We start from the raw sequence: 20359 nt of genomic DNA on the forward strand, positions 1-20359 counted from the left end.
GCAGACCTGCGGGGCAACAGGTGATGGCGCAAATGGTTGGGTTTCTGCCACCTGTGCTGGAGACCTGGACTGTGATGACTTTCATACTCCACAATGTCCCCACCTGGATGCTAAACCTGTAGGGCCATTGTGCCGCTTAATTACATTAAAGCAAGCCTCAAGCATAGTGTTAGAGGTGTGACAGAGCATGTTATAAATCATCCTCAGAGCTCCAGTCATTTGGGTACCTTGAAGGGCTCAGAACATCAGACCACTTCCTGTTTAGACAGGAAGTAGAACCTCTGAAGGTTCGGGATGTCAACTCACTTTCCTGCCTAGACAGGAAGTGGAACCTCTGAAGGCTCAGGATGTCAGGTCAGTTCTTACCGACACAGGAAGTAGGAAGAAAGCTCCGAGAGCGGTGGTGTCTGCTCTAAGATCACTTAGAGACTGGTTCCATAGGCTCGAGCTGTGCTTCAGATGCCCTCTGAGACCAGGCTCCTCACTGCTGGCCTGGTCAGAAGCTGACTTCCACCTGTCTTCTTCATGCCCCATTCCTACCCCTCAGCATGCCTCGGCCCAACACCCAGCAAGGCAGGACCAAAGCAACAATGTTTATAGACCTACCTTTTGAGGTGTCTTTTTTGGTCAGGACGTTCACAAAGAACAGCATGGGTTTGCTCAATATGGTTTCCCTGTAGTCCTTATAATCACAGTAGTTGGTCAGTTCCACATATCTACAAAAAAGCAGAGATAATTGCAAATGTAACACACCCTCGCACCTAAGTCAGGAGTGGGACGTGCTGCTGGTCAGGTCCCTTCCACAGGCATGAACCTTGGAGGGAAGCCCCCAAAATGTGCTTTTACAGAGGTCACCATATTTTGTACCACATCGATCAATCTGCTTCCCCTCGTCACAGTTCATGGACTGAGGGAAGAGAGTGTGACCCAGGGGTGCCATGATCCGTGGGGTGGCCTGGCTTCGTGCTTAGCTCTCAGTGGTAACCTTTAACAAATGACAACCATCTTTCAATTGGGCTCTAGGAGACCATTTGAAGCTCTAAGCCCGTCTGGCCAGAGGATGGATTGAATTCACTCTTGGTGTAATGGGTGAGTCCTCTTCAGTGGAGTCACTGTCTGGTGACCAGTGAATCTGCAATTTCCCTTCCCATCTCCTCCCCACTTTTCCTCTCCAATCCCAAGACAAACCCAGCTCCCCCTCACATGACTCAATCAACCACCACATGTGGTGGAATGAGAAGGCCATGCCAAGATGGCCGCTGGCAAGCAAGCGTCAGTTACTCAGGAATGGCTTTGAATCCCACCTGGCAACGGAGCCCGCCTGGAAACAGGCTGTGATTGGATGGCTTTGGATACTGCCTGGCAACAGGCTGTGATTGGTTAGGGCATAGACCACCCCTTGACCGGATTGGCTGCCTTGGCTATATAAGCAGCTGTAGCAACTGAAATAAACAAATCTGCACGCTGGTCGCCTCTGGCCTGCTTGCACCGGATTCCCGGGGTCTGTGTGGTGACTCCGCGCCTCTTGCCCCTACCACGCTCCTCTTTTCAGGAATGAATCCACAGCAACAACCACACATACAAACTATTACCAATTCACATCTCCCTGGTTCCGAGTTCATGTAATTTTAAAAAATTAGACTTTTGCTCCTATGCTGATTAAATGTAGTCACCTTGGTTTTAGTTCATTATTCCAGCTTAGCAAAACTCTTTCTGAATCTCGACTGTGTCATCCAGCATGCAAGCTTTTCTCCCCTGCCCTACAAATTTTCCAAGTAGCCTTTCTAAGTCTCTACTCACATGGCTACAAAAAGATCCAGTTGCAAGTTAGCTTTTGCAGAAGGCTGATTTTCTAGCTACAGCCAAGCTCAAATATGGTGTGGACAACGGCTGGCTGAGTGGTATCTAATGGGCTGAAGGATGCGTCTGCCTTGGTCCCTCTTAAGCGCAGAGCCGGCTCCTGCTGCCGCAGCTGTGAGCATCTGTATAGAGCACATAGCGGGGCTGAGCTGTTGCGCTACAAGGCAGCATGCGTGTTTTACATCAATCGCGAGCAGGGACAGCTCCAAGCATTTCTTCCCGACTGCTTGTCCTTCTAGTGCCTGATGTGAAAATCACAATCTCAGAGAACAAGCAGCTGCTGCAGGGGGCCGTGACTACACAGTCCTCTGCTGTCTCTCCCCAAGCCTGCTTCCCTCAACCCCCTCAGAGGGGCCAGCACACAAGACCGTGACCCATGTGTGGGTCAAGATCACAAGGGAGACCATCTACCCCGAGGCAGAAAAACACAGCATCCACTCCCTGTCTCTCAGCTTGGTTTCTTAGAAACCTATGTCATTATCTTTTTGCTGGGATTGTCAGACCTGATTTTGAGAGCTTTTAAATCCGACCCCTGATGGAGACTCTAACACACTTCCTGCCTTTGCTTTCATCAGGCTTTTAAAGCACTCTCCACCTCCCAAGACATCTGCACCAGTGGGGCTTGGGGGGCTGGGCCTAGGATGGGGGCAGGGCGCACAGAGTTGGAGTATTCCAGAGAATGAAAGGAGGTGAAGGTGCTGATGTCCTGGAGGTGTGGGCAGGGGGCTTTAGAAACAGCAGAGTGCGAGGAGGGACCTGGAGGGTGTAAGAAGGGATGGGACTAAGAGGATGCCAGGCAGGTTCTGTAGGTTTCTTCTTCTTTTTTCTTTTTCTTTTTGACAGGCAGAGTGGACAGTGAGAGAGAGAGACAGAAAGGTCTTCCTTTTGCCGATGGTTCACCCTCCAATGGCCGCCATGGCTGGCGTGCTGCGGCAGGCGCACCACGCTGATCCGAAGGCAGGAGCCAGGTGCATTTCCTGGTCTCCCATGGGGTGCAGGACCCAAGCACTTGGGCCATCCTCCACTGCCTTCCGGGGCCACAGCAGAGAGCTGGCCTGGAAGAGGGGCAACCGGGACAGAATCCGGTGCCCCAACCGGGACTAGAACCCGGTGCGCCGGCACCGCTAGGTGGAGGATTAGCCTAGTGAGCCGCGGCGCCGGCTAGGTTTCTTCTTAAACCCCACCCACACCCTCACCTGGATGGGGCAGGTGGGGGCACCTTGGAAGCCTGGGAGGGGCATTTCCCAAGTGGCCAACTGTCAAATGGTACCAGAGGAAGGAAGAAAACAGATTGAGGAAAGAGAGAATCACTGTTCATTCATTCTTTCTCATTCATTCATTCAGTAATATTCATGAAGCCACAAAGATGTGCTGGCACCAGGTGGGCTTGCACAGGTGTCTTCTTATATGTGAGGGGCTCAGAACCTAGCAAGCAGGGGGTGGGAGGAGAGCAGGACAAGGGTCTCTCTGCGTCATCCTGTAACCCCTCTTCCATCCATCTATTCAGCTGGCATCAACATCAGAAGGGCAGGTGCCTGATTGGGGTGGGAGCAGAGTCGGACCCCATCTGGGGTTCATCCAAGGGGAGTTTCACACTCTCCCTCAAGCTTGCTTATCGTGAAGCACCTTTATTCTTTTGCTCAAGACAATTCCTCGATTCTCCCTACTCCCATTGTGTGACTGAATTTCTCTGGGGTAAATGTTGGGTGTTTGTGTGCAGGCCACCCAGGGAATTTGCAGTTTTGATTGCTTTTATAATGGCACAAAGGACAGTGTGGTATTTCCCTCTGCCTGATTGGAAAAATCACCTGATTTTGACATCATCGGTTTTCTCCCACTGAACCCCACAAGTTTAAAGACAAAGACAGCGATATCAGTTTAGAAAGGACCAGTGATTGGGAGAATAATCACGTTCCCCAGAATTCTGTAGAAGACATTTCTGAACTCTGGACAGTTCAAAAAATGGTCATTTGGCAAGATCAGAGAAGGGAGGAATACTGAGTGGAACGTGTGACCTACACATGAATTACCCATCTGAGAGCCCGAATGGAACAGAATGACTTGACTGATAAAACTCTGTGCAACATGACAAAACCTACCTTCGGTGACTCAGAGCCACCTGAAGGGCTGTACTGGTCCATAAACCTCCTCATGTGAGCAGCTGTGTGAGACACTCCCACCCCAGGGCCCGGCGGCCAGGATTCACAGACCAGAGATGGTGGCAGTGTCCCTCCCTGTCCCCAGGCCACAAACGGGAACCACAGCTGTGCCCGTCATCCTCAGGCGATGCCCTCAGAGACCCCCGGCAGGTGCCTGCCCCTGCCCCAAGCACTGTAACACCCAGCATGTTGATCTGATCACCAAGAAGGCTACCTAGTGACTCACAGGCAGGCAGTTTGTACAGCACGGATGCACTGGACAGAGGGATGCCTCACGTGCCCTGACATGGAGAGGTTGGTGACAGATTTCATCACACTACTTAGGGCGGTGACAATCCGCAAGTGATTTAGTGCTGGAACTTTCCATTTAATATTTTCTGACCTCGCTTGACCGTGAGCGACCGAAACTACCAAAAGCTAAACTGCAAATAAGGGGGGTGGAGCTTAACGGCACCTCACTAATCCCTGTGTGTCCAGCCTCCTACTTACGATCTGACCATTCAAGTTCCAGAGAAGTAAGTGAATGTGACTGTTCCTTTCAAATCCACTACTATAAAGCTTGGTTACATGAGGCACTACAGCACAAAATGATCAGAGGCTTTAGCTGTGAAATCACACCGGTATTTAAGTATCTGACATTTAATCATTAGTTTAAGAAGAGCCTTACCAGGCTACATTAGAATCTGGTTATTTGATCTTTATTCACAAATATTTCAGAGTGGCTAAGGCCAATATCGCCTCTGTGTGTTGACTATTTCTGTTCACACAAGTTACCATTAGGGAGGAAAAACAGTCTCTTTCATCCCTTGTTTCTTCATTGCTTTCCCCTGCCCGCACCCCCTCTCCCCCAAGTGCTCCTAGGTTGAAACCTCCTAAGCCTGGCTTGGCTCCCCCAGAAGACACGGCCGTGTCACGGGAAGCATGGCGTTCCAAGTCAGAGCCCTAATTCACGAACCCCGTCATGCACCTAGAGGACATTATGTTAAGTGAAACAGATCAGACCCGGGAAGGCAAACACTGCACCAGCAAATGGATCTCATGCAAGTAGAGAGTAAACCAGGCTCAGTAGACCAGAGCCTGGGAAGGGGTCAGCAGGGGAATGGAGCGAGGATGAGTAACGGGCACAGGGAACCCTTGGAGAGGAGGGATAACCCCTAACATCCTGCAGCACAGTAGGGCAACTATGGTTGACAGCAACTGATAGAATATTTCCAAACGGCTAGCAGAGAAGATTTTAAATGTCCCCAACAGGAAGAAATGATGAACACCTGAGGTGATAGCTATGCCAGTTACACTGATCTGATCATCACACATCATGAGCTTGTGTCGAAATGTCAGATAGTACCCCCTTATCTGTATATTTATTAGGTACCAATTAAAAATAACGATCTAGGCTGGCGCCACGGCTCATTAGGCTAATCCTCCGCCTTGCGGCGCCGGCACACTGGGTTCTAGTCCCGGTCGGGGTGCCAGATTCTGTCCCGGTTGCCCCTCTTCCAGGCAAGCTCTCTGCTGTGGCCAGGGAGTGCAGTAGAGGATGGCCCAAGTGCTTGGGCCCTGCACCCCATGGGAGACCAGGAGAAGCACCTGGCTCCTGGCCGCGGCGGCCATTGGAGGGTGAACCAATGGCAAAGAAAGACCTTTCTCTCTGTCTCTCTCACTGTCCACTCTGCCTGTCCAAAAAAAAAAAAAAAAATCTAGAGCAACCCATTTATATAGTTTATATACATGAATAAAATACATAATTCACACACGTATGTGTATAAATTCGCATCCTAAGGTACTGGGCATGTGGACTCAGTTTCAGAGCCCCCACTCACCGTGACCTTGAGTGAGTTCCTTAACCTATCTGAACCTGTGGTCCCTCAGTGGTAACAGGGGCAGGACGCCACTGCCTTCTGTGTGGTGGTTAAATGAGGCGTACGTGAGGTAGACGCACACACTTGGCCCCCAGTGAGGCTCCGTAAGCACTGTGTCTCATGCTGCCCACTGAGCTGGCACGAAGGGTGAAGTTCCATGAGCTCTGACCCCCACCCCGGCCAGGGCTGCGTTTGTCTCAGTTACCAGGGAGTGAGGCAGGAAGAATGGTGGAAAGACAGTTGAACAAGAACATCTCCTTTCTTGCTCCCGTTTCTTTCCTCTTATTTCAGGCTGCAATGCTTCAGAGAACAGCTCAGTGGGTGCAACACGTGGGAGGCGGGTTCCGGGAAGCACTGGGCTTTGCTTCCAGCTACGCAGCAGTGGTTGAGGTCCCTGCCCTCTAAGATGCCCACCATTCTCCAGGACTTCCTGCAGTTTCCTTGTCATCTCTAGAATGATCTGGAAAGTTGCCCTACATTTCCCTTGATCCTAGGAATTTATTGCTCAAAGACAAACAGGAATTCAATGTCATGGCCCTCCCCTAAAGGACAGTGTGTGTGTGTGTGTGTATTAAAATGTCCCAGCTGCACCTCCAAGTCAGCTTCCTTCTGACACATAACCTGGGAGGCAGCAGGTGATGGCACAAGTACTTGGGTCCCTGCCACCCACACGGGAGATCTGTACTGAGTTCCAGGCTCCTGACTCTGGTCTGGCCCATCTCTGGCTGTTGCAGGCATCTGAGGAGTGAACCAGAAGATGGAAGATCTCTCCTTGTGTCTCTTTCAAATAAACAAAATGAATGAATAAAATGTATGGGGGTGGGTTTTGGTCTAGTGGTTGAGACACAGGTTAGGATGCCTGAATTCATATCAGAATGCCTGGGTTCCAGTCCTATCCCAGTCTCCTGCTAATGTGCACTGGGGGAGGCAACAGGTGATAGCTCAAATGATGAGATCCTCACCTCTCCCTGGGAGACCTGGATTGCGTTCCTGGCTTCTGGCTTAGACCTGGCCCAATCCCAGCCATTTCTGGCATTTGGGAAGTGAACCAGTGAAGGGTTGTGCTGTCTCTTTCTCACCTCAAATAAATAAATAATAAACTTTAAAAAATGTTTAAATCTATAGACATATATCAAAACATCACATCGTACCCAATAAATATATAATATAGGCAATTGTTGCTTGTCAATTACAATAAAATAATAAAATGACACTCAAACTTCTGAGTATAGCAAAAAAGTGAAAGCAGGGACATGAGGCAGACAATGCGCACCTGTGTGGGGAGCAATCCGGACTAGACTAAGTTACTCGAATTAGGACTTATTCTATGCATCTGCTCTCCCACAATATGGCGCTGGGAGAGAAGTAGGCAGCTTCCGCACAGCTGCTTCCAGTTCAACCAATTAACTGTAGGACTTGCTCCTGATTGGAGAGCAGCATACTCAGCCGAGTTGGGATTGGCGGAGGAGGACTATGAAGGAGGAGAGAGACGGCATGCACCGGGAACATCTATGGGGAACATCTAAGGGAACCCGTGCAGCCCCCGAGAAAGCTGGCTGGCAGTGTGCCGCTCCCCTGCGGAAGTGGGGAATGCGGCCAGGGGGAACTGCCCTTCCACGGAGGTGGAAGGGATAGTAGCCAACCCGGGAAGAACCAGCAGCAAACCCGGGGAGGGCCGAGCAGACGAAAGAACAGCGCAGGGTCCTGTGTTGCTCCTCCACGAAGAGGGGGAGCGACATAATGGTGCCGTGACTCGGATAGGAAACCTAGCTCGGATAGGAAACCTGACTCGGATAGGAAACCTAGGACGGATAGCAAACTTAGGAGGGAAGAAACGGGAAGAAATGGGAAAATACCGGAGAGAGAGACTAGCAAAGAGCCTAGGTGCCGGAAGAAGCTATTGAAAGCCTAGGCATAGACTCGGATATGGACTGTGGGAAAGAAGTTAGGATTGACAGCGAAAGTGAAAGCTTTCATAGACTCGGATGCGGACTATGGCGGGGAAGCTAGGAGACTGAAAGCGAAAGTGAAACCTGGAGGAGGCTTGGACTCGGATACGGACTGTGGGGAGAAGCCAGGAGAAATGAGAGGAATATTGTTGGAAGAAAACTTAAGGAAACATACCGGGTAGAGAGAAATGTTAGGGAGGATGAAGCCGCGAGTGCAGGCCGAGGCGGAGATATAAGCCACCTTGGAATTCTTCAGGTCACCCCGGGAAGCAAGAGGCGAAGATCTGGAACCAGAGGCAGAGACGTGGGCCGCCAGAATTCGCCAGGTTAGTCCGGGGAACTTGGACTGAATGCCGGTGGTGGCGGAAACATTCGCGGAAGCCGCCGCGTGCAGAGAGAGCACGGGGCGTTGGCGCGAGGCCGTGGTGCGGGCGCGAAGTGCGTGGAGACAGCGGAGCGTGCGCGCAGAGCCGGGAACCCGCCGGCGGGGCGAGGCGCCGGGAAGCCGCGCAGAGCCGTGAAGCCGCCGCGGGGCGGGCGCCGGCGGGGCGAGGCGCCGGGAAGCCGCGCAGAGCCGTGAAGCTGCCGCGGGCGAGGTGCCGAGAAGCAGCCTCGGGGCGAGCGCTGCCGGAAAGCCGCAGGGATAAGAGAAACAGAAGTTTTAGAAGTAAAGTGAGAGAAATAGGAATGCTGGAAGATAGAAGTAAAATGGGAGAAATAGGAATGCCCGGAGATAGAGAAATAGAGAAATAGAAAGGCCTCCCCTCAACATGGCAATAAGAAAGCTTGGATTCGGTCTGCCTGATTAAGTGAGGCGATGAGCACGATGAGCACCTGCGGCGGCTAGCAGCTTATGCGCCGCAGGTCACCGAAGACAGGCACGAATTAACATCAGTAAGGCTTCCCCACAATGTAACAATTAGGAGGCTTGGATTCGGTCTGCCTGATTTAAGGCGGTAAGCGCCAGCAAAGCTCGACCAGAGTATGAGCTGCAGGTCACCGAAGATAGGCACGAACCAACACTAATAAGTCTCCCCCACAATAAGGCAATGAGAAGGCTTGGATTCGGTTTGCCTGATAGGTCTTGTAAGTCCCCTGCGGGCAGAGCAGAGCATGCGCTGCAGGGCACCGAACACAGGCACGCATCAGCGCCTAAAAACCTCCTCACAATGGCGAAGAGAGGACCCGGATTCGGTTTTCCTGATTGATAGGACTTGTAAGAGCCTGTGGCAACTCTAGCAAGTAGAGCAGAGTGTGTGCCGCGGGACACCGAAGACAGGCGCGTATCAACGCTAAAAAATAAAAAGAAAGGGGGATCTGTGGGGAGCAATCCGGACTAGACTAAGTTACTCGAATTAGGACTTATTCTATGCATCTGCTCTCCCACAATATGGCGCTGGGAGAGAAGTAGGCAGCTTCCGCACAGCTGCTTCCAGTTCAACCAATTAACTGTAGGACTTGCTCCTGATTGGAGAGCAGCATACTCAGCCGAGTTGGGATTGGCGGAGGAGGACTATGAAGGAGGAGAGAGACGGCATGCACCGGGAACATCTATGGGGAACATCTAAGGGAACCCGTGCAGCCCCCGAGAAAGCTGGCTGGCAGTGTGCCGCTCCCCTGCGGAAGTGGGGAATGCGGCCAGGGGGAACTGCCCTTCCACGGAGGTGGAAGGGATAGTAGCCAACCCGGGAAGAACCAGCAGCAAACCCGGGGAGGGCCGAGCAGACGAAAGAACAGCGCAGGGTCCTGTGTTGCTCCTCCACGAAGAGGGGGAGCGACAACCTGCACTCATAACAGAATTATCCGCAATGGCAAAAGGTGGAAACAACCAAGTGTCTGTTGACAGAGGAACCTGTACATGGAATGCAGCAGAGAAGCAGGGTGGAATATTAGTCACCAACAGGAAGGAAACGGATACATGCCATCGCACAGGTTCGCTGAGTGAAACTCGTCAGCCATGGTAAGACAAGGATCGTGTAATCCCACTTACATGATGGACTCGGCCTCATCAGATTCACGGGGACACACGTTAGCACGATGATTACCGCGGCTGCAGGGAGGGCGAGCGGAAGTTAGGGTGTAGCGGGGACGCAGTTTCACTCTGAGAGATGAAAATCCTGCCGATGGATGATGGTGCTGGCTGCACCAGGGTGTGGTTGCCCAGGCAGCCGCTAACCCGTGCACATAAACATGGCTCACGTGGGAAACTGTATACGATGTGTGTCTGTTATAACTAAAGAGAAAAGTAAAACAAGAAGACAAAATACAGAGGGCAGAGCAGAGACAAAGCAGGACACACACTGCCATAGGCTTTGCGGAGGAGGCCCAGGTTCTGCAGGGAGCATTTGTAACCGTGGTTGCAATGCCCGCCGAGCAAACGCTGGCCGGGACACTCTCCTCCGGATAAGCAAGATGCCCCCGCGGGGCTGCCCACTGTTTCCTGCCCTCCTCCTCCTCCTGCCCCGGCTCTAGTGAATTTAAGCACAGTTACCACACGGGTGTCCGTGGCTTGACTCAGGAATACACACATTCAGTCATCCGCTCATTAGGCAATTCTCGATGTGTAGTGTGTGAAACTCCGAAAAGGAGCAAAGAATTACTCATGAGAACGGAAGTAATCTTGCTGCCCAGAGACACAGCCCCTCCACATACTCCCCCACCTCGTCCACCCGCAGTGGGGACAGGATAGGCAAACAGACCATTTCAATATGAAATGAGGCATACATAGGAACAGCATGGGCCTCACCAGGGGGCTTGCAAAATGCAGAGCTCCAGCCCCTTCCTGACTTTTCTCACTCAGACTCTGCATTTCAGGTGACTCCCAGGAGGCTTGTGCCCCATCTAAGGTACAGTCTCTGCCATCCAAACTGGTAAATCAAAAGTCAGAGAAATCGCAGGTTTTTTTTTTTTTTGATTTTTTTTTTGCATCCATGTGTCTGAGCGATACTGCGTTATGTCCTAGTCATTTAAATCATAATTTTAAAAACTTATTTTGGAGGCACAGAGAGACAGACAGGCAGGTACACAGGTACACACACACACACACACCAAGCTCCTATCCCCTGATTCCCTTTCCAAATACCAGCAATAGCCAGGGATGGGCCTGGGCCCAAGCCAGAAGCAGGGTATGCAATCCAGGTCTCCCAGATGAGTAGCAGGAACAGGACCACCTCGCAGGGTCTGCATCAGCAGGGAGCTGGGGTCAGGAGCTGGAGCTCTAATCCTAGGCCCCCTGATGTAGGATGCAGGAGTCTTAAAAGCTAGGCTGAATACCTGCTCTTTGTTTTATTAAAAAAAAAAAGGGTTTTATTTGAGAGGCAGAGACAGATAGAGACGCACTTGTTTCCGTAAAAGGGAGTGTGTGTGTGTGTGTGTGTGTGTGTGTGTGAAGGGGTGAGGGGAGGGCGGGGCTTGGAATTAGAGCTATGTATAGAGGTGAGTCAGGTACTGGAAGAGAGAGTGTCAAACCAAGTACATCATCAAGGGGTAGGCAAGAATAAGAGGAAGGGGGACCCCAGGAGGAGTCCCCGCTTAGCCAAGCCTTGGGGACTGCAGCTAGCTGTCCCTGTGCAGACAGGCAGGCATTTCATGAGGCTCAGGTGAACTCCAAGCAAGAAGGAAGTGGACGGCTGCATGTCCAGGGCAAGGCTCCCAAACAAGGAAGCCAGGAAAAAGCTGCTGGCTCACGGCCTTCCCATTATCAGATCCAAGTGTGAGTATTTTAACCTTGCTAAAATTCACCTTCCTCACCGGTAAAATCTGGCTGACAACAAGAGCCGCATGAAGTGGCCAACAGATTAATAATGTAGGTAAGGCATTTGGCTAATAGGCTACGTAATAGCAACAATATATAAGAAAGCTAACATCTGTCAAGTGGCCATTAGAGTGCCAACCACTGTTTTTAAAGACTTTATAAAGTTCAATGCTGAACAATGACCCTGTAAGATTGCTGGTATTGTTATACCCATTTTGCAGCTAAAGAAACTGAGTCACACAGAGACTACATTTCCCAAAGTCACTCAGCTGGCGAAGAACGGAACCTGGTGCTCATGGTTATCCATACTTCCTCGAGACTGAGTCTCCTGCCCACTGTGGCTGCCCTCAAGGTGGGTGTGACCACACCCCATCTACCTAGCAAGGGGAGCAGCTCTCGTCTGCTTTTAGCAGCTCCTTTAAAACCACTGTGCTCACTGCCCCTTTCGGGATGATTCTGTACAAGAGGCTGAGTGGCCGATGGACTTCCAGGTATTTGCTTGTACGTTCTGCACATGGGTGAGAAAGCTGCTGCTGTCCAAGTTAAGTCAGGATGATTTCAGGGTCAAGGGCAGCTGCTAAAAGCAGACAGTGCTGCTCAGGAGCCCTCATTCTACAGCTCAGCAGCCGCTTATTTGGGAAAATTACTTAATCCCTCCAAGTCCCAGTACTCTCATCTGTTGAAAAGAAAAAAAAAAAAAAAGAGGAACTAGCAAGGGTGTGACTTGGTAAGTTTCTGCGAGGTAGTACCCGCTTTTGCACCATCCCTAGCCTTCGCGTCAATATCAGTAGCCACCACTGTTATTGCTGATTTGGATTTATTACCAGGCGATCTCTTTCATGCTATGGGACTGCTGAAAGAAGACATAAGAGGGGCCAGCGCTGTGGAGCGGTAGGTTAATCCTCCACTGCAGTGCGGGCATCCCATATGGGCACCGGTTCTAGTCCCAGCTGCTCCACTTCTGATCCAGCTCTCTGCTATGGCCTGGGAAAGCAGTGGAAGACGGCCCAAGTGGTTGGGCTCTTGTACCCATGTGGGAGACCTGGAAGAAGCTCCTGGCTTCAGATGGGCTCAGCTCCAGACACTGCAGCCATTTGGGGAGTGAACCAGTAGAAGGAGGACCTTTCTCTCTGTCTCTCCCTCTCACTGTCTGTAACTCTACCTTTCAAAAAAATAAATAAAATCTTTTTAAAAAAGGACATAAGAGGTTATGTTTGCCATTATATTTCACTAAGAGGCTACATTATAGAGAAAAAGGGCAGTGTTTGTGTGTGTGTGTGTGTGTGCATGAGAAAGAGAGAGAGGGAGAGAGATAACTTATGGTGATCTGGGCTTTTCTGTATTGAATGAATGATTTCTTGAGTAGCTATGACAGACACCTGATGTCCTGAGCAGGTTTTGTTTGCAACATGGCTAGAAATTCTGAGCTTGAAAGGGAGCAATGCCAACAAAAGTCTTGCTATAAATCTCATAAAGTAGGGCAAATATTTTTAAGGCAGGCTCGCGAAGGAAATTTAAGTCCTGTGGTGGCCGCCACTACACCGTCTCCCCACGCACAGGATGCTAGGTTTATTTAGTGCATATGTCTTCAGAACAGTGTTCAAGGGCCAGAGGAAGCACCTGAGCAGAGCACTGGGCTCACATGTGCGCTCTCTGAGTAAATGAATCACCTGACCCTCAAAGGCAGTAGCTCTGGTCTCCCAGGGTTCCTCGGGAAAGAACCTCAAAGAGTCACAGCACTCACGTCTGAGGCCCAGGAAAGGAATCTTACATACAATGTAGGCTTATTCCACACCAAAAATACAAACTGAATTTTAAAAAAATCCAAATGCGTTAATAGAGCAAGGATTCTTCACATGCATTGGAGAAGCTCATCAACCACCTGGATGGCCAGGTACATTAGGTACATGGGAGCTGAATTCCAAGATTTCCTAAACAGACGGAACTAAAAGATAAGCTTGGGGCAGGCATTTGGCCAAGGAGTTAAGCCACCCATTGAGACAGCCATATCCCACATCTGAGTGCCTGGGTTCGAGTCCTGACTCCTCTCCTAATTCTGGCTTCCTGTTAATGCATACCCTGGGAGGCAGCAGTGATGGCTCAAATATTTGGGTTCCCGCTACCCATATAGGAGGCCTGGGCTGGGTTCCTGGCTTCTGGCTTCAGTCTCCAGCCTGGGGCTGTTGCAGGCATGTGGGAAGTTAACCAGCAGAGAAGAGCTCTCTTGCTCACTGTCTCTGTCTCTGTGAAATTTGCAAATCAGATAAGTATATTTTGGTAGGAAAGCTTTGAAATTCATGCGTAGTTTTTCACAACACACATTTTCCTGAACTTTTCGAAGACTCCACGTATCTGTATTTCCAGAGAAAAATTCTACCTACGATTCTCAAAAGCTCTGGGATCCAACTGCCTGAGAAATTTGCCTTTCACGATCCCTGGCCATGTTGGTGGCTGCCCTTGATTCGGGACTGCCCTGCACCAAAGGCAGGAACACAATGGCAGATAAAAAGGTTGCATGAGTCCATCAACTCCAGGTGCCATCCACTCATTGTGACAAGTGCAAAGAGCGTGCTGAGGGACAGGCTGACTCTGCAGACAATAGACAAGGCAAAGCGAAGCTGGCATCCTCACAACTGAATTGGGTGCAGCAGGTGGAAAAATACCATAGGGTGTGCACCTGCCTGTCCCCAATCTGGGAGATACTGAGATCTTCATAAGCAGTCCAGAACAGACCATGAAAAGTCAATCAGGCAAACCTTTTCTTTGAGGAAACTGACCAGAGCTTGTTGATGAGGAAGAAATGGGAGGAGGAGGAGGGAGAAGAAGGAGAAGACGATGAGGGAGGGAAGAAGGAGGGAAGGGAAGGAGGAAGGAAAATAAAAAGAAGCATGGCTATATGTGGAGCAACATTTGGAGGGCGGGGGTTCTAAGCCATCCTCAAGGTCAAAGACAGCTGGTTTGCTGTGGCAGGCGGAAGCACAGCAGCTGCAGGTGTGTGAACTCTCGCTTCTGCATGCCCTCCACTGCCTGCTTTACGAGAGCCACGCCTCTCACTGCTGCCCTTGGCCAGTCCTCTGTGTCTTCCTGGAGACTTCGGGTCCCTCCCCATTGCCCTTCAGGGCTGCATGCCTAGTTATGAAAGCCCACCTCCCCTGCTCAGTGTGTCCCCTGGGAGGAAGACGCCTGCTCCTCCCTTCACCTGCAGGGCTGTCAGAGGCTCTGCAGAGTGCAAAGCCCCCACACCATTGCTTAGCCAGGAGAACCTGTTATTGGGCTGTGTGTGCCCACTGCCCTTTGTCACCCAGTCATTGCCCCTGGTTGTGGATTCTCGGCTTCACACTCTCTGATTTTCTTTTGTACGGGAGATGTCCAGGTTAGTGACACACTTCAAAAATCACGCCGCATTTTGCAGCATCCAAAGGTGGAGGAGGTGGCTCTCTCCACAAACCACACCCTCAAATCTAGGCCTTTCCGTTTTTCAGCCCCTGCATCTTCTTTTTAAATTTTTGTACATCTGATTTATGACTCAGTTCCGCCCACAGTCCTCTGCTTCTGGATCAGAATTTTCATTTCGCTAAAAACAGGAGACATTCTTGCCAGGAAAAGGGTTTCCAGGTATGCAAAGCCCTCACCATCTTGATTCGGAAAATGAAGGTTTTTCTCGGGACAGCTTTGAAGGCGGCATTTTAAGTATCTCGTTCTGTTGGCTGGAGCTTCTTGGCTCTGTCCCACGCACGGGGCGTCACAGCTTGGCTGTCCCAGGCATCTTTAGCACTGGCCAGCTTCCTTAGCTTTGAATCAAATTGCTCAGCCCTTTTCTGTACTCAGCTCCACTGCCCAAGCACAAAGACAACACCGGCCACGGTGACCTTGGGAGCCCCAAGGTCAAGTAGAAGCAGATGTGACATGCCCTCCTTGGCAACACCACCTGATCACAGAGGGCTTCAGACAGAGGCACCACACCCCGGCTGCTGTCACTTCTGCCCAGGTGCTTCTGTCACTTTGGCCACAACCATTAAGCATCTGTGGAGGCCCTTCCTTCCAGGAAAGCCAAAGGTTTGGCCCAAGAGCCAGGCTCCCAGAAGCTACATTGACTGCACCTGTTTAGCTAGAAGCCATCTGGTCATCCAGTAGCCCCCGTGGCCCTCTGTTAGGCTTTCTCAAGCTTTGTTCCCCAGATTCTGCCAAGAATTCTGTCTTCCATTCTTTATCTGTGACACACTTAAGGGACGCCAAAGGTGGGAAACGTTGCCCGCCCCCTCCAAGGGGGTCTTCTTGCCAAGAGCAGCTAGTTGCGCTCAACACTGTGCACCCTCCCTCCCTCGCCGCCCTACCCCGACACATCCCAAATCTCAAGCCAAGGGTGTGAGTCTCTCAGCCCCCGCTGAGCTGCAAACATCCCCTAGAGGGTGTGCCCCCAATCTGACCTCATCTGACCCAGTTAGGTAGTCGGAGTGGAAAGAGCGCCCACCACCAGTTACGTGCTTGGTACGGGTGGATGCCCTGCCCGCCCAGCTGCGCCCCGCAGACACCCTTCTGGGCAGCTGCAACATGTCAGAGAGAAGGGCAGAACGAGCCAGGGCGGGGAGAGCTGGCAGGCTCCCCGGGGTTGGGGGAAGTCAGCAAGGGGAAGACTAGGCCAGTCAGGGCTCTCCTGGGGGGTGCGGGGAGTCTGCAGGGACCGGGTGGCGGGCCCGGGGCGCGCGGCGAGGCCACCCACCTCTTGACGTAGTTGCTGAGGCCATACAGCTGCCCGTCGAGGCGCACGAAGCCGTCGCCAAAGACGTTGAAGCCCCCGCGCGCGGCTGCCGGCTCCCCAGGGCTGGGCACCACCAGCTGGTCGCCCCGCAGCTGGAAGGCGCCTGGCTGCAGGCGCAGCAGCTGCGCCAGCGGCAGCAGGGCCAGCTCGCAGTCGCAGGTCCAGAGGCTGCGCAACTCCCCCGACGAGATGGAGGTCAGGCTCGGCCGGGCCACCGGCTCGCACACCGCCGCCGCAGCCATGCCCCGGCGGTCTGGGCCCGCACCTGAACGTCCCCGAGAGGGGTCAGGCACCCTGCCTGCGTGTGCGCCGCGCGGAGTATCGGGCTGCCCGCTTGGCCCCGGGCCCGCCTGCCCGCCCCGACGGCCTGCCCGTCCCGAGCTGCCGCCCTGGGCCAGGAGCGCTGCAGGCACCGAGCGCAGAAAGCGGCCCCAGCGCGTCTCTGCGCGTTTTATCTTCTCTTCAGGCACCTCCCAGGACCGCGGGCCGGACCTCCGACGCTCAGGGCCGGGTTAGCTTTGCCTCCGAACTTGGCGCGCTCCTGCCTGGCGGCGCCTGCTCAAAGCCAAGGCTTACTCATCCCCCTCCGGTTCCTATTAGCTATTCCACCCCGCCCTGCCCGGCAGACGCTGCTGGGGCGTGGGGTGGCCAAGGTCCTACCCGGGCAAGGGAGCGCAGCACCTGCCCACGCCTGCCACAGCATCCCTCCTGCGAAGGAGGCCCCCAGCTCCCCCCCACCCCGCATGTGTTGCCCCAGGGATGTAGGGGACCGCATTGGAGCCGGGTCCTCAGGCCAAGCCCCGCCCCGAGTTAGGGTCAGCGGCCAACCACAGCCTCCCACCCTGTTTTCGGCTTTTTCTGGTCCATGCAGACCAGATCCGGCTCTTCCCTCATCCCAGCCTTCCTCGCATTGGGGGCGCTCCCTCCTACCAATGGCTCTGGTTCTCACTTTTCCAAAATGCCCCCCCCCCCACGTGGATTCCCGGGCCCTGCTTCTCCTTGTTGCTACTGTGGTGCGCTGTACCCTAGCACACAGCGTGCCTTCAAGCCGGGAGAGAAGAGAGCCAGCCGGACCTGCCCTGCCTCCCCAGTGGACCCAGAGCTCTTCTGCTCTGTTGCACTATGAAGAGTTGAATGCCAGGTGCATAGGTGTTCGGTGGTCCCCTGCGGTGTGAATGGAAGACTGTTTCATTCCAATCAATGAGTTTCTGGGACATCTTCGAGGAGACAGACAATAAGCTAACCTCTGAGATGGCTGGGATGAGAAACACAAGCCCTTGTGCAGGTGTTTGGTATGGGTTAAGTCATGACTTGGGATCCGTTGCCCACATGCCGTATCCCAGAGCCTGGGTTGGTGTCCCAGGTGGCTTCCGATTCCAGCTTCCTGCTAATGTACACTCCGGAAGGCAGCAGGCAATGGTTCAAGCACCTGAGTCTCTGCCACCCACGTGGGAGACCCACATGGAGTTCCAGGCTCCGGGCTTTGCCTGGCCTGGGCCCAGCTGTTGTGGGCATTTGAGGAGAGAACCAGTAGATGGAAAATCTCTCTCTCTCTCTCTCTCTCTTTTTCTCTCTCTCTCTCTCTTTGCCTTTCAAATAAATTCAATTAAGAAAAAGAAGAAAAGAAATGCAATCCCTGCCCTTGCCCAACTTGCAGTCTAATAGAGAGGCAGGCAAGCAGTCCAACAATTGCAAAATGTGCTATGTGGAAAGCTCTGGGTACAGATAAGCCTGCGTGATATGGGAGGGGAATCTAGCCCAGTTCTGAGGCTTCTTGAGGTACTGCATTTAGGAATGCTAGACCCTGAAAGTGGTGTCAAGCTGAGATAGCTTGGTCTCTCTGTGCCCCCAACCAACAGGGACAGGGACCCTCGCACAGTTTTGGCCAAATTGAATGAGTCCTTCTGCCTTATCTCATTTAAATTCCAGGCTAAAATGAGCTTCATTCTCTTCCCCGGTTCTAGGAGTATATGTATCCTTCCTCTGGACAAGCCTTTACTTCCCTCTGGGCCTCTGAACGGATCTAATTCGCTAAGCCATAGATTACCTCCAAGTAAGATGTGCCAGTCACTGCTGAATCAGTCCTATGCAAAGGAGGAAGCAGATTCTGCCTGTGAAATGAGTACCAGCAATTCTTTTTTTAGATTCATTTATTTGAAAGGCAGAGTTTACAGAGAGAGGGGGTGGGAGAGAGACAGACAGAGATCTTCCATCTGCTGGTTGACTCTTCAAATGACCATAACAGTGGGAGCTGTGCTGATCCAAAGCCAGGAGTTCCTCCAGGTCTCCATGTGGGTGCAGGGGCCCACACACTTGGGCCATCTTCTACTACTTTCCCAGGCCACAGCAGAGAGCTGGATTGGAAGTGGAGCAGCCAGTTCTCAGAACAGGAGCCCAGGTGGGATGCCAGCATTTCAAGGAGGCAGCTTTATCCACTACACCATGGCGCCAGCCCTCCAAGAATTATTTTGCAAAGTGAAGTTTGAGGATCGGTGCCCAGAGGATGGATCTAGTGTGGACAGGACACAGAGGCTGGGGCTGTTTTCAAAGGGGAGAGATGTAGAGCCAAGAGCTGGATCCATCACACCCTGTGCAACAGTTCATTTTTGCCCACACATTGACACATAGTCACTACCATGCATTAGACGTGGTGTTCACCTCTGAGGCCACTCCTCCTCCTCTTCCACCTCCTTCTCCTTCTCTTCCTCATCCTCTTCCTCTTCACCACCATCATCAAATTAAAGGATCCTGTAGAGGGGCCGGCACTGTGGCGTAGTGGGTAAAGCTGCTGAAGTGCCGGCATCCCATATAGACGTCAGTTCAAGTCTTGGCTGCTCCACTTCCGATCCAGCTCTCTGCTGTGGCCTGGGAAAACAGTAGAAGATGGCCCAAGTCCTTGGACCCCTGCACCCATGTGGGAGACCAGGAAGAAGCTCCTGGTTCCTGGCTTTGGATCAGTGCAGCTCCGGCCATTGTGGCAATTTGGGGAATGTACCAGAGGATGGAAGACCTCTCTCTCTCTGCCTCTCCTTCTCTCTCTGTGTAACTCTTCCTTTCAAATAAATATTTTAAAAAATAGTATCCTGTAGATCTAAGTGTTACAATAGATGTATGGCTGAAGTACTGTGAGAACAAGGTTCAGGAAGTGGTCGGGTCTGCTTTGCAGCCTCCAAGAGTAATCGGAGGTCATGTAAGAGCTGGACCTTAAAGAGAGGGCACTCCGACCCAGGTGGAAGAGCACCACCAGTAAGACTCTGGAGGAGAAGATCCTGGCCCAGCCTGTGCACAAAGGTACTGCAGTACCTTTGAGTGGCTTATGCAGCCTGTGTGTGTTTGGAGTAAGTTTTATAAGAGATGAGACCCAAAGGGAAGGTGGACCGAGATAGTGACGGGTCTTCAGAGTTGGGTAGGAAATTGGCTTCTTAAAGCAACAGGGAGCCTTTGAATAGTGCGAAGGCAGGAAAGCAATAGAATTGTGTCTGAGTGTAGATACAGACCTTTGGTTAAGACCATGTGCAATGTCTGGAAACAGGAAGATCGCAGGTGGGTGGACCAGTTAGAGCGGTAACAACAGTCCAGGTAAGACTCCGGAGGGTTTGAACTAACAGCAGCTGCAGGAACTGAGATGCAAATGCAGACAGACATTGTCGAGGAGTGTGAAAAGAAATTCAGCGTGTCTCTTAGGTACCTAGACAGGAATGCCCTTAGTGAAGCAGAGGGTTGTGGGACAAAGAGCAGCTTTAGGCAGAGCACATGAGTGAAGGTGGGTCCTCCTGACTTCGGCTATTTAAGGACAGGCAAGAGGAAAAGTCCGGAAGGCAGCTAGCTGGTGGGCCCGGAGCTGTGAAGAGCAGGTGGGGTCAGCGGCTGACATTTGAAAATCTTTTGCTCTGAGATGGGGATTGAAGCCAGGGGACTGGATAGGATCCTCTAGCCAAGAAGTGATAGGGTGGGGCCGGCGCCATGGCCTGAAGCACCAGCATCCCATATGGGTGCCAGTTCAAGTCCCGGCTGCTCCT

General features: G+C 52.2%; 1 protein-coding gene across 1 annotated transcript in view; it reads right to left on the reverse strand.

Moving 5' to 3' along the window:
* Positions 1-17022, reverse strand: part of MEDAG (mesenteric estrogen dependent adipogenesis) — a 24024-nt gene extending 7002 nt beyond the window's left edge. Inside the window, exons 1-2 of the mRNA XM_002720574.6 lie at positions 16302-17022; positions 607-716 (exon numbers count right to left, since the gene is read on the reverse strand). Of these exons, the coding sequence (XP_002720620.3) occupies positions 607-716; positions 16302-16582 (391 nt within the window). The 5' untranslated portion in view covers positions 16583-17022. The remainder of the gene's footprint in view (positions 1-606; positions 717-16301) is intronic.
* Between the last annotated feature and the right edge of the window lie 3337 nt (positions 17023-20359).

This window comes from Oryctolagus cuniculus, chromosome 9 (assembly GCF_051225735.1).
Source record: "Oryctolagus cuniculus isolate XC-2025 breed Fujian yellow rabbit chromosome 9, ASM5122573v1, whole genome shotgun sequence".
NCBI lineage: Eukaryota > Metazoa > Chordata > Mammalia > Lagomorpha > Leporidae > Oryctolagus > Oryctolagus cuniculus.